The following is a 12651-nucleotide window of genomic DNA, read 5'->3' on the forward strand; positions in this document are numbered from 1 at the left end:
CTACCAAGACCATCCCGCCAAGAGAAGCGACAAGATAAGGAATGCTAGTTCAATTCAACTTAATAATTTCAACAAGGGAAACTGCGGCCAATAAAGTGTTACTCAGCATGATATACACCAACAATATTTTATTTGCCAAACAAAATTCTATATAACGTAGCTTAACAATATCCAGAGGGGAAGATAGAATGTTCTCCTATTTTATATATTCAGAAAGTGGGATTTATGAACCAAATCAGATGTAATAAATGAATATATTTTGTTAGGTTAGAAAAGAACAGTAGACTTTAAGTAAATCATATACTTCATGCAAATAATGACTCTCCAATTATCAGGCATATATTTGGCTGTGTGCATTTTTCCTTTGAATCTTTATATTAATCATGTCCTTCTACCCACCCACACACCCCTCTCCCTAAGAAGGTAGTTTCAAAGGAGAAAACATCATCCTTCCAAATTTATGACCAGCAAAAAAGATGTTTGACTTTGATCCATCACAGATAAGAAAAAATATATATTTATATATAACTCTGTATACCTTGTGTTGACCCACTAAATTTATAGATTAATGAATATTTGGATTTATGTTATGTCAGAGTAAATATTGACCTTACCTCTACCTGGGTCAATATTTACTGCTTTGCTCAATAAATCTTGATGTTCATTTTCAAACTAAGTCAATATCTGTTCATTAATTTCTGCATGGTTCATATCAGCATTTTATAAAATCTGAAATGTCAGTGAAAATGTTTCACCTAAAAAATTTAGATAACAGCCAATTAAAGAGACAAAAAGGCTTTTGCTTTCCTTCTGCCTTCCCTTTTAGGTTTTTCTTTTCTTTTTCTCCCTGAAAACTGTTACAAAGAGAACTGCCCTAATTTGATAAAATTTACTCATCTATTTTAAAAGGATCATATAAAAAAAATGGCAAGGATATATTAGTATAACAAACTGAAATATTCCAGATATACCAGTAAAAAATATTAAAATATTATAGTAATATAAATATAAAAACGCAATAGCCCTCATTTCTCACTGATAACCACAATTAACTTTTATGTGTAGTCTCCAGATTCCTCAGCTTTATTCATTAATGGGACAGTATTACCCATATTATTTTCATTTTAATATATCTTGTAGATCAATCTACTTCATTTCAGTGGATATTTAGGTAAGCATTTCATTATAAGGCTGTATTGTGATTACTCAAAGTTCTACTGACAATCATTTAGGCTGTTAAACACAATGTTACTATGGCAACAGGTACCTGTGCTTCTGAAAGACAAATTCCTAGAAGCAGAAGCACTCGATGAAAACTATCAAAATTTACCATTTTCACATAAATGGCCAAAGAGTCTTCCAGAAAAGCTCATCAACCCACTATCTTTCAGAGTCGATTTAAAACCCAAACTCTCAGCTTTCCATTAACCCATGTTTTAAAAGCCCAATCATAACAACAACTGAAATTGTTACCACTGATAAGTATCACTTGATACTAACACAATACTGAACAGTATTGCATCTTCCTAATATACTTTTCCACAGGCCACATGGGCCCTTGGGAATGTATTTATATCTTCTTATAATATACGTTAGCATCCATTACCTCTATAAACACTTGTGAAACCATCTCCAGAGAGAAGATGCCAAGGAAGTTTAGAATTTGAGTGGCAAGGATTAGAATAAAATTTTTTTAAAAAGAAAAAGAAAACATCTCTAAGTTGAGAGAACAATTTCTTTTTAACAGTGGAAGGGAAAAAAAGCCAAATTCAGCCAAGTATTGAAAAATGCTCAAAGTACCTTAAGCATATGGCAACACATTTTTCTCTTTTATACATAAATCTCTGATTACTGTGTGACCATATGTGTTTTTTATCACACAATCTATCCTTGTAATCACAAACCAAGTATAAAAGAAATAGAGTGCCTATAGGAAGAAACAGTTTATTCTACAATTCATTCCCTACTTGAGGCCCTCCTGACCAAAAACATTTAGATAGAAAAGAGAAATACAAAGATTAATCACAAAGGTTCTACTTCAAGAACATGAAGTCTGAATGGCGTAAGAAATGTGGACAAAACACTATATATACTACATCTTAACAAGTTCGAGTTTAAATGCTTTATCTTTTCAACAAACCCACCACTCTCCTCCTCTGCTGTTTTAAATTAAATGCAACATGCCACCTTCAATCATCTTGGGGATAGTCCTAGACAAGTCATTTTGCTTTCTCCTTGTGTGCAAATGATAATGATTTCCCCTGGGCTCTTCCTTTTATCTCTCAAAGCCCAGTGTTAATATTGTTAACAGCCTCATCATTTTTCACCCTGCCCTCTTCCTCCTACCAACCCATCCCTAACCCAACAACCAGAGGTTTTCAACATAAAACCAACCGTAGTCCAAATTGAGCACAAAACCCGTTAAATGACTCACGATCTCCCCCAGAAAGAAGTTCTACATAGACTCCAATACTGCGAATAATTCCCTTAAGGTTCTCCATCCTACCATATGCTCTAGACCATTCAAGCTGTTTCTAATTCCCCAATCGCTGCCAGATTATTTCATGCCCAAGGCCATTGCATGTCCTGGCATACATCATCTGCCCATCCTTAAAGGCTAGGATCTTCATAGGTTATTATTCCTCATAGGACGTGCATCTGGCAACAACAATTCTATGAGGAGCTGCTCTGGCCTTTCCCATTACAGCGCAATGCCAGGCATACAATAAGCAATTAATAAGTGTAGTGAATGAATAAATGAAGAACTTCCAGTTAGAAACAGTAAACAGATAAATAGGGATAGGTAGAAAAGATAAAAATTATAAGAAAATAGAGATTGAGGAGTTAAGTGAGAAAGGGGTCGGTCAGGTTAAGCATCAAAGCACAGGTAGCCTTTGAGCTGGGACGCAGGAGGGTGAATCTCAAGGCTGATTTGTCCCCAACGGTTCCATCACATCAGAAGGTCTCTACTGTGGCGGGAATATCTCTAGGGAAATGATTTTTCTAAGACACTTCACAGGAGGCGTTGGGAGAGGGGGAAATAATACAACAATATTAACCTTAAAACCTGAGGTTCTACTGTGCCTTTCATTTTTCTAATGACAAAAGCAGATTTCTGCAGGCATGTATATTTTGCTTTATCCTGTACAGACATTCTTCAAAATAGGAATGGAAATGTAATTTTAGGGATTTAATTATATTAAGTTCACCAGGGGAGCTTGTTACTTAAAGGGATCCCACGGTGAAACCTTTTGCAAATCACCCACTAATTTATCTGAATTTCATGGCAGGACCTCCCTTAGTGAGTTCCCAAGCATAGACTCTGGCATGAGTTAATTCATCCATCCATCCACTTGCCCACTTGAGAAACATGCACCAAACAGGCACAAAACAAGATACTCTGGCACACTGCAGGAGAAACAAGGAATTATAACCTATAATCCTTGTCCTCAGGATTCTACATTTAGCTGGGGAAATGAGACACATGTCTATACACATGCAGGTGTTATAAAACAAGATGTTTGTATGCATAGTGTAGTGAGGTGACAGATAGTTAAGAGCCGAATAGGTAATACTACTCCACTCCAGGGTGGAAGCCAAAAATTATACCAGGTATGTACAGATATTACCTCTAATCCTCAAAGCCATACTGGCCGGTGTGCACGTTTATCTACATTTCCACACAGCTGAGCAAGTCATCAAACCCCAGGACAGTCAGAAAAGACCTTGGATGTCCCCTGGCCGAGGTAGAAATGCTTCCTTGAATAATCCTGCTTGACTCTCACCCAGCCCAATGCCAGTCACTTCTTGCAGGAAATATTGGTCATCACACTCGTCAATTTTGAATTCCTCTAACAATGAGAAATGTCCCCCTTATATGGATTCTTAGAAGCTCTTTCTACACAAAAAGAACATAATATAGAGATTATTAAAAGTGCTTTAAAAATGCAAAAAAATCAGCCAGGCACTGTGGATCATGCCTATAATCCTAGCACTGAGGTGGGAGAATTGCTGGAGGCCAGAAGTTCAAGACCAATTTGAGGAAGAGCAAGACCCCATCTCTACTAAAAACAGAAAAATCAGCCAAGCGTGGTGGCATACACCTGTAGTCCCAGCTACTCAGGAAGCTGAAGCAGGAGGATCACTTGAGCCCAGGAGTTTGAGGGTCAGTGAGCTATGATGATGCCACTGTACTCTACCCACGGCAACAGACCAAGACCCTGTTTCCCAAAAAAAAAAAAAGCAGGTTGGAGGGCCACACAACCTGTTTTTCTCTAAGTTTCTAGGGGCTGGGAGGAATAGGTAGCTTTATATTAATAAAAATGCCTCAAATTTCCAAATGAACTTGCTCTAGATTTGTTTCTCATCTCCCTTTCCCACAAGAATGACCTACCTAGCATGCATTACTTTTTGTGTAATAATTACAGAAGTTCTGGGCAAACTCCAAAATTCCTAAGCTGTCATCACCTCAAGTAACATGGAAAAATATCTACATCTTAGTTGAGTAAAAATAATAAAAGAGAAATTGTTTTAATATTTGCAGGGAGATACGTTTAAACCATTACTTTAATTACTTTGTTTTCAGTGTAATTCTCCATGAAATACATAGAGGTCATTCTCATTTTTGTCTACATTGGTATAAAAAAGACATCCAAAGATAACACAATGCTATTATTAATAGTTAATAATATCTTATATTTATCTTCCACTTCGTATCTTTTATGGATGATGGTTTCACATTAAACTGAGATATTATGACCCCCTTTTTACAGTAATTAAGTAATGAAATTAAGAACCAGAGAGATAACCCATCTGCAAATGACCACAATAGGACTTGCACACCTATCTCCAGGTTCCTTGATAAACAGTTCTCTCTCCTATAGTTCCAAGTATTCAGAAAAGTATTTTCTGATAAGCCTACAAAAGTAGTCTAAACATTTCAAATATATATGGGGTGTCTGTATTATACAAGGTGATGCAATGAAACTGAAATGAACTAATCAAGTTCTAAAGTAAAAAGTTATTCTAACTAATGAATTCGTAGCAGGGCGATATCCTAAAAACAAGCCATCCACAGCTGGAAAACTCATGTACTCCCTTCAGTGAAGAGGGGGCAGATACCACTGGAATAACAAGGTCAGCACTGTTTATCAAACCCCACCCAACACAGGTCAAAGTTGACCCAAGGAGCAGAACACAGTAACTAACCCACAACAGCCAACACCCACATCCTCCCCTCGACCTCATGCACCACAACACGAACATTCATCCTCACTTCTCCCAAGTTCTTTCCAAAAGCAAGATCACCAGAAACACTATGAATGCTACCTCGGAGATTTGCTGAAGATATCCCAGCTTAAGGAAAATAAAACTGTCTTCCAAATCTCTCAAACAATTCTATACATGAGTCCAACTAACATTTGCTCACAAACCCATGCTGTATTCATATAAGCAGGAGCTGGCTAACTTTTTCTGTACAGGGCCAGACAGTAATGTTCTAGGCCTTTTTGGTCAAAAGGTCTCTGTCACAACTACTAAACTCTGCAGTTGTAGCATGAAAGCAGCCAGAGACAGTATGCAATGTGATCGGTAAAGGTACATTCCAATAAAACTTTATTGACAAAAAAAACCAGGCTGCAGCTTGTAGTTTGCCAGCCTCTGAACTTGAGAGTAGTCTGCTTAACCCTCATTCCCAAAGCCCCAAATGGACAACACCTGTGAATCATGGCTGATAGACTCTAACTTGCTCAGCTCTCAGAATTATCTAGTAATCACCCCCATCAATCAGGACTACCCACTGAGAATTACAACAGCAACATCAACAGCAGCAAAAGTATTATTAACTACTTATTTCGTGCCAGAAACTATGTCAAAGTTTTCACACACACCATCTCACTTCATCCCAGTAACAAGGGTACTAGGGAAGTGCTATTAATTATTCCCACTTCACAGATTGGGGAATAGGCTCCAAGCAATTGAACAGCCTTCTAACATCATAAAGATAGTAATTGACAACACTTAGATGTGAACTATGGTCTATACGACTTCAAAATTTATACTCTTGTACACCCCACTCCTAACGGACCAATGGCATTATTTTAGGAGAAACTAAGAAAAATGAGAGAATCACAGGTACAAGATCAAAATCTAGACCACTAAACCAATCTTTCAGGAATGGCTCCTTCAGCTTTACTAAATTTAGAAACATTTCCCCAAGGGAAGAATTGGTTCTCCTAGTCCCAATTGTCAGGCAACATTTATATCTAGAGGAACATATAGGTCCACAGTTGGTTTGCCATGGTTTTAAAGCACTGGTCTGAAGTACCAAAAGTGACAGGCCCCAAATCCTACTACTTCCTGCCCTTTTTCTTATCCAATGGCCAAAGCTAAGGAGTGTCTCCAATAGAACCCAAGTTTTGTTTTGTTTTGTTTTGTTTTTTGAGACAGAGTCTCACTTTGTTACCCAGGCTAGAGTGAGTGCCATGGCGTCAGCCTAGCTCATAGCAACCTCAAACGCCTGGGCTCAAGCGATTCTGCTGCCTCAGCCTCCCGAGTAGCTGGGACTACAGGCATGCACCACCATGCCCAGCTAATTTCTTCTATATATATTAGTTGGCCAATTAATTTCTTTCTGTTTATAGTAGAGACAGGGTCTCGCTCTTGCTCAGGCTGGTTTCGAACTCCTGACCTTGAGCAATCCGCCCGCCTCGGCCTCCCAGAGAGCTAGGATTACAGGCGTGAGCCACCGCGCCCGGCCGAACCCAAGTTTTTTTGACATGAGAATAAATATTGCACGACTCCAGCATGAAGCAACCATTGATATCGTAGAATTTTGAGGAAGAACTGTTTCAAGCATATGAACTGTATTCCATCAACTGATAACCTGTTTCACTCCGCTATTTTTCTTTTACTCGTAATTTTCTCTATTACACCCAGCAAATGACTTCACTGGTTCTTCCAAACCAGTCCACATCCTGCTAAGCAATTCCTCATATCACTGTCCTAGCTGAATCCCAGAAAAAAAATAACTAGAATAAGGCTGACAAACTATAGCCTATGGACTTTATAAAATCAGCTACATGATTTGCACAGGCTGCAAAATAACAATGGTTTTTATATTTTTAAATGGATTGGAAAAAAAAACAAGAGAAGAATATTTATTCCCTTACACATGAAAATTATACAAAATTCAAATTCCAGTTTGCATAAACAGAGCTTTATCAGAACACAGCCAATCTGTCCAGAGTTGTCTATGGCTGCATTTATAATACAATGACAAGAGTTGAGTAGTTGTAACAGAGACCATATGGCCTGAGAAACCTAAAATGTTTACTATCTGGATCCTTCTAGAGAAAGTATGCCAACGCCTGAACTTGAACCATTGGATCTTCCACAGAAAGAGGCATGCCCAAATCCAGACATGATGCATTCCAGAAATACAAATTAATTCCTCCAGAATTAAGAACATCAATAATCACTGCATCAGAAAGATGGTGCCACTTAATGCACACTCTTAACTAAGTAATGGGATAAGTTTTAGGCCTTTCATTTCTTCACTGCCATTTGCAATTGGAGAGGCTGATGGGACATAACTTCCAATCTTCGAACAGCATTATTATTCTAAATTGATGAACTGTAAATAGCAGGCCACTTTATGCCTCCTCCTGACTGATACCAGAACCACAAAGTACAAAATGATAAATTTTCTTAGGGTTTCTTGGCAAGAAGCTATATATATGTAATTCTGGCTTTCATCTCCCCATTTCCTTCATTTATCAGAAATGGTGACAAAAAGGCTCTAATTAGATAATTCTAATCACAAGGAACTGGGTGTGATGGAAGACTTCAGAATCACTATCTATTCATTGCAAAACAAAACAGATAGACTATTCTCCCAGTAGGGGCAGGAGATTTATCAACAGACAAAAGGATGCAAAAAGCCAATTGATAAGACATAATTAAAGATCAGACCTATAAATTTTACACTGACATAAATTTAACAGCATTTGCAGGTAGAAATTCAGGATTTAAACCAGAGCATCATTATGAAATGGAAACTTTTCAGTTCTATATGCAACAGCATTGTATAAAACATTGCATAATACATAGATTTATTATTAAGACTAATACTCCCAGCCTCCAAGCCCTTTCATACAAGGAATTTGAATTATTCAGTGCCAAAGTCATTTCCAATGTGGTCTATCTTCCTCAAGCACTTCTCCTTAATTAGCTTTAATACATTTTCCCTCTATTTTTGAGCATCAAAATCTCTTTTAGCAATAACAATCCACCTATCGTATCTCTGGTAGTTGTGAGCAGCAGAATCCAGAAAGGTGTGTATATAGCTCTAGTTCTTCATTTTTTTTCCCCCTTGAAATGTAAGAAAATTCTTTCCAATGTTATATTCAACACTGCTATAACAATACTCTCTCTCTCTTCGCTGGCTCAAAGGCTAAATGTAAAAATAAAAATGACAAGAACTGCAGAATATCGTAGAGGGCTAAAATATATTCAAACAAGACGATTTAAAAATAAAGTTGCATTTCTTGGATTAGAGCATAACAGACCATTTTGATATCTGACGTTTGTAATATTTAGCAGACCATTTAGTAGCTCCAGACTAACCCTATATTTTCTGCTCTCCGAAATCACAGCCACTGAAAAGACAGAAAAGAAAAAGCTGTGTCTTTCAGAAAATTATAAGTTTGGTACAGTAACTCATTAACAAGTAAAATTCAGGAATAAATGCAAATTGAGGGGAAAAAAAACAAGATGAGAAAAACAGGTGGGGGAGATAAATTAAGGTACTTATAACCTTGAAGAAAAACAGGCTTGACGATTCCCCAACTTTTAGTGAACCAGGAAAGGTTTGAACAAGTAGAACTCAGGCGTGAAAGTAAGTAAAGGTGTGCTTTTGAGTGAGTTTAATGGCATGTTAACTGGCCTCTCTGCTCCCAATCAGAACCACTGGACTTACCAGAATAGGCCCAGTACGGGTCCCCCGAAGCCTTGCGCCTGCGGATCTGCACAGAGCTGCCGTGTCTGTTTTCGTGCAGGGCCCCGGTGTAGCCTTCTGTCAGCGCTGAAACAGACGGAGACCCGCAATGAGACCAAGTCATCACCCCCCTGGACAAATGAACACAGCCAGGTGACTTCACAGAGTCACAGATCTTGGGGATGACAGAATAGAACCAACTTATTTTACCAAAACAAATGAACCCTGTTAAGATAGTCTAGACCAGGGGTCCTCAAACTTTTCACACAGGGGGCCAGTTTACTGTCCCTCAGACTGTTGGAGAGTGCACACTGTGGGCCCGGGACGAATCGGCTGCTAAGCAGGACAGGCAGCCTCAGCAAAAAACACCTGGAAGGCTGGATAAATGTGCTAGGCGGTCCACATGTGGCCCTCGGGCCATAGTTTGAGGACGCCTGGTCTAGGCAGATTGTCATGATTATCATTACTATTAATAATCACTTTACAGTGAACCTTTGCTTTGTGCCATAAAGCACAGCACACTAAACACTTTATATATATATATATTCTCTTATTTAATCTGCAAAACACCACCAAGTACCAAAACAAGATGGTCCCAACAATTGGACCATTCTAAAGATGAAGCTTCCATAGGTGAAGTAACTTTAATTTGCCCAAGGTCATACAACTAGGTAGACCTGAAACCCATGATTTTGGTCCCACCTGCATGTATGAGCTTATGTCTTGGGTGTAAAAGCCCTCTGAATACTAGAGGTTATTCCATCTCTTTTACAAATGAAGGAATGAAGGCTAGAAGACTTCAGGAACTGGCTCCGGGTCACCCAGGAAAGCATGCAGCAGACCAGAAAACTGAACAAAAGCATCCTGCACCAAAGCCAAGGCCTCTGCCACCCAAATGCAGCACAATCTGAGGCCAGAGAGACTTTCATGATCAGCACCTGTCTTCCACATATCCTTCCATATTCTTCTGGCCACTCACAGTCACCTGTGATACCCGGGGATATGAAACAAGAAACCCTCCAAGGCCAGCAATGCTCAGAAAAGGAACCTGCTTAATGATGTATATTTGAAATTGCAAAATTTATCCAATCCACTAAGTGAAAGCAAAAATATTCTTCACCATCATGGAAATCTCCCATCTGCCTATAGTTCTAAGTCCTCTCTTCACAGATGCAAATTTCTTTTGTTGTAAGCCCACACCCCGAATGCAGTGAGAAGACAAATACTACAGGTGCCCAGAATCCAAAATGAAATGGAATTATACTCAAACAATATACCCTAGTTGACTATGTTAATATTTAAATGCACCCAAACAAAATCAAGTGTGCTTTTAAAAGCAAAGAAAGTGGTTTGGGGAAACTGTATATTCGATTTAAGATGAAGATAGTACCAGAAAAACATGATACATTCTCTATTCCAAATTAGTCAACATAATAATAATAATAATACTATCACCACGATAGCATTAGCTTTGTTGACAACATGACAGCCATCAAGAAAAATTAGGAAACCTGTAAAGTACACTTCATGACTACATTTTAGTTGCAAATACTAGCTTTAAGAGAAGTAACACTTGAGCAAAGATTTTCCAGAAAAGATGAACCCTATAGGGAGCAATGAGAATCTCATAAACTCCAGATACACATGTAAAAATAAACCTGGTGTCATTTCTATTCATTGGACCTGAAGGAGTCAAAACCTAAGCTACTACCCATTTTTAAAGTACAACGAAGGCTCTGGTACCTACCATGCAAACCATCCCACAGCTATGCAGATAAGCCATTCATATATCCCCAGGAAGTTGACCATTATAACCTTCTAGGGATCAAAAATAAAACTTCCCATCTCCTTGTCTATTTTTTTTTTTTTTTTGGAGACAGAGTCTCACTCTGTTGCCCAGGCTACAGTGAGTGCCGTGGCGTCAGCCTAACTCACAGCAACCTCAAACTCCTGGGCTCAAGCGATCCTCCTGCCTCAGCCTCCCGAGTAGCTGGGACTACAGGCACGCGCCATCATGCCCGGCTAATTTTTTCTATATATATTAGTTGGCCAATTAATTTCTTTCTATTTATAGTAGAGAGGGGGGTCTCACTCTTACTCAGGCTGGTTTTGAACTCCTGACCTCGAGTGATCTTCCCGCCTCGGCCTTCCAGAGTGGTAGGATTACAGACGTGAGCCACCACGCCCAGCCTCCTTGTCTATTTTTTATTAGATTTATTTACCCTTAGGATTATTTTCTGTGCACATGGAAAACTTTTTAAAGTACCTGTTTACTGAGCTTCAAATAATTATCCCCACTGGACAATGAATGAATAAAACATTCTCTTCATCATCTGAGTCACAAATGTGGCTTCCATGAAGGTGTGTATTACATACAGTTTCCCTGTCTGTAAGATAGAGCTAAAAAGTACCAACCTCGTGGGATTGTTATGAACACAACACAAACGACAGTGACAAGAGCTCCTAACTCAGCCCTGGGGAAGCAGTATTTTTTAAATGGCTGACAATACAGTGGAAATCTGCTGTAGAAGCTCTGCTCTCGTAATAATCATACCCAACTCTGCCTACGTATGTGGCATGGATTGGGCAGCCACCTTCTGTCACCACCATCATGGCCAGCTCTAGCGTTGGGCCTTGTTCGGCGTAAGCCAATTATCAATCACTGTAAACCAACCCTTGGCCACAGTGACGTGTTCGGGCATGGACACACTGGCCCCTCAGAGATTCTTCTTTCTTCCCGAAATCATCTTATGACATGAGCTGGAAACCTCAGGGGATGATTGGGGATCAGGTAAGGGATCAAAGGAGGATATGAAAACTAGAACCAAGCCAGAGGGGGCAAAGTCTATAGATCAATTCTGGCGACAAAATTTAAACCCTGGACAAAGCCTATGTGAAGCTAGCCTTTTCTGAGGCTCTGTAGTTACATGAACCAATTACCTGCCAAAGCACATTTTTCTGTCTCTTGTACACAAAAGACCCCCAAATGATACTGATGGTGTCCTTTAAACCACCACTTGAACTCCTGATCATCAATTTCTCCATCCATAAAAGGCCATTGTTGGATGAGAGCTCTAACTCTCAATCCTGGGCAGCTTTAAAATAAATAAATAAATAAAAAATAAAACAACAACAACAACAAAATAAAACCTATGCCCTGGACCTCACCCAGCCACACAAACACATCACACTGTGGTGTGAGAGATGGGAGCCCAGCGGCAGAACTGCCTGCGTCTAAAGTTAATTCACCTAGGACAAGATGGGTACTGCTGAATACAGATGAACCAACAAGAGGTACCAGAGGGGACAGGGCCAGCCCGAGGAGGGGGTTAGACTCGTCTTCCACACATGGCCCAAAGTATTGAGGTGCAAGGCGGGTTTTACACAGCAAGGGCAAAAATGGCAGGAAACCTTTCTGAAGGGCTCTAAGCTACCTGGAAATGAAGAGCACATGTATTCCCAGATGACTGTCAACCTGCCACCCACAATGGAGCTCAACACATGGTACATGTTTATCAACAGTGAGTGAGTGAATGAATGAATACGTGAATGATACACAGGCCAATGATGTCTGCATGGGGGGAGGGGGGAAAGTGATGGTAAGAGTATGTATTTGTATCTGTATGTACGTGTGTGTGTTTTTGAAAGCCACAGGC

At 39.3% G+C, this 12651-nt stretch overlaps 1 protein-coding gene across 2 annotated transcripts in view; it reads right to left on the reverse strand.

Annotated features, from left to right (window-relative positions):
- The window catches only part of PTPRG (protein tyrosine phosphatase receptor type G), a 699041-nt gene that overhangs the window by 519431 nt on the left and 166959 nt on the right, over positions 1 to 12651 (reverse strand). For both annotated transcript variants that reach the window (XM_012748370.3, XM_012748369.2), the window contains exon 2: positions 8978 to 9082. In XM_012748370.3, coding sequence (XP_012603824.1) covers positions 8978 to 9082 — 105 coding nt within the window. The remainder of the gene's footprint in view (positions 1 to 8977; positions 9083 to 12651) is intronic.

Source organism: Microcebus murinus, chromosome 30, assembly GCF_040939455.1.
Source record: "Microcebus murinus isolate Inina chromosome 30, M.murinus_Inina_mat1.0, whole genome shotgun sequence".
In the NCBI taxonomy this organism is placed as follows: domain Eukaryota; kingdom Metazoa; phylum Chordata; class Mammalia; order Primates; family Cheirogaleidae; genus Microcebus; species Microcebus murinus.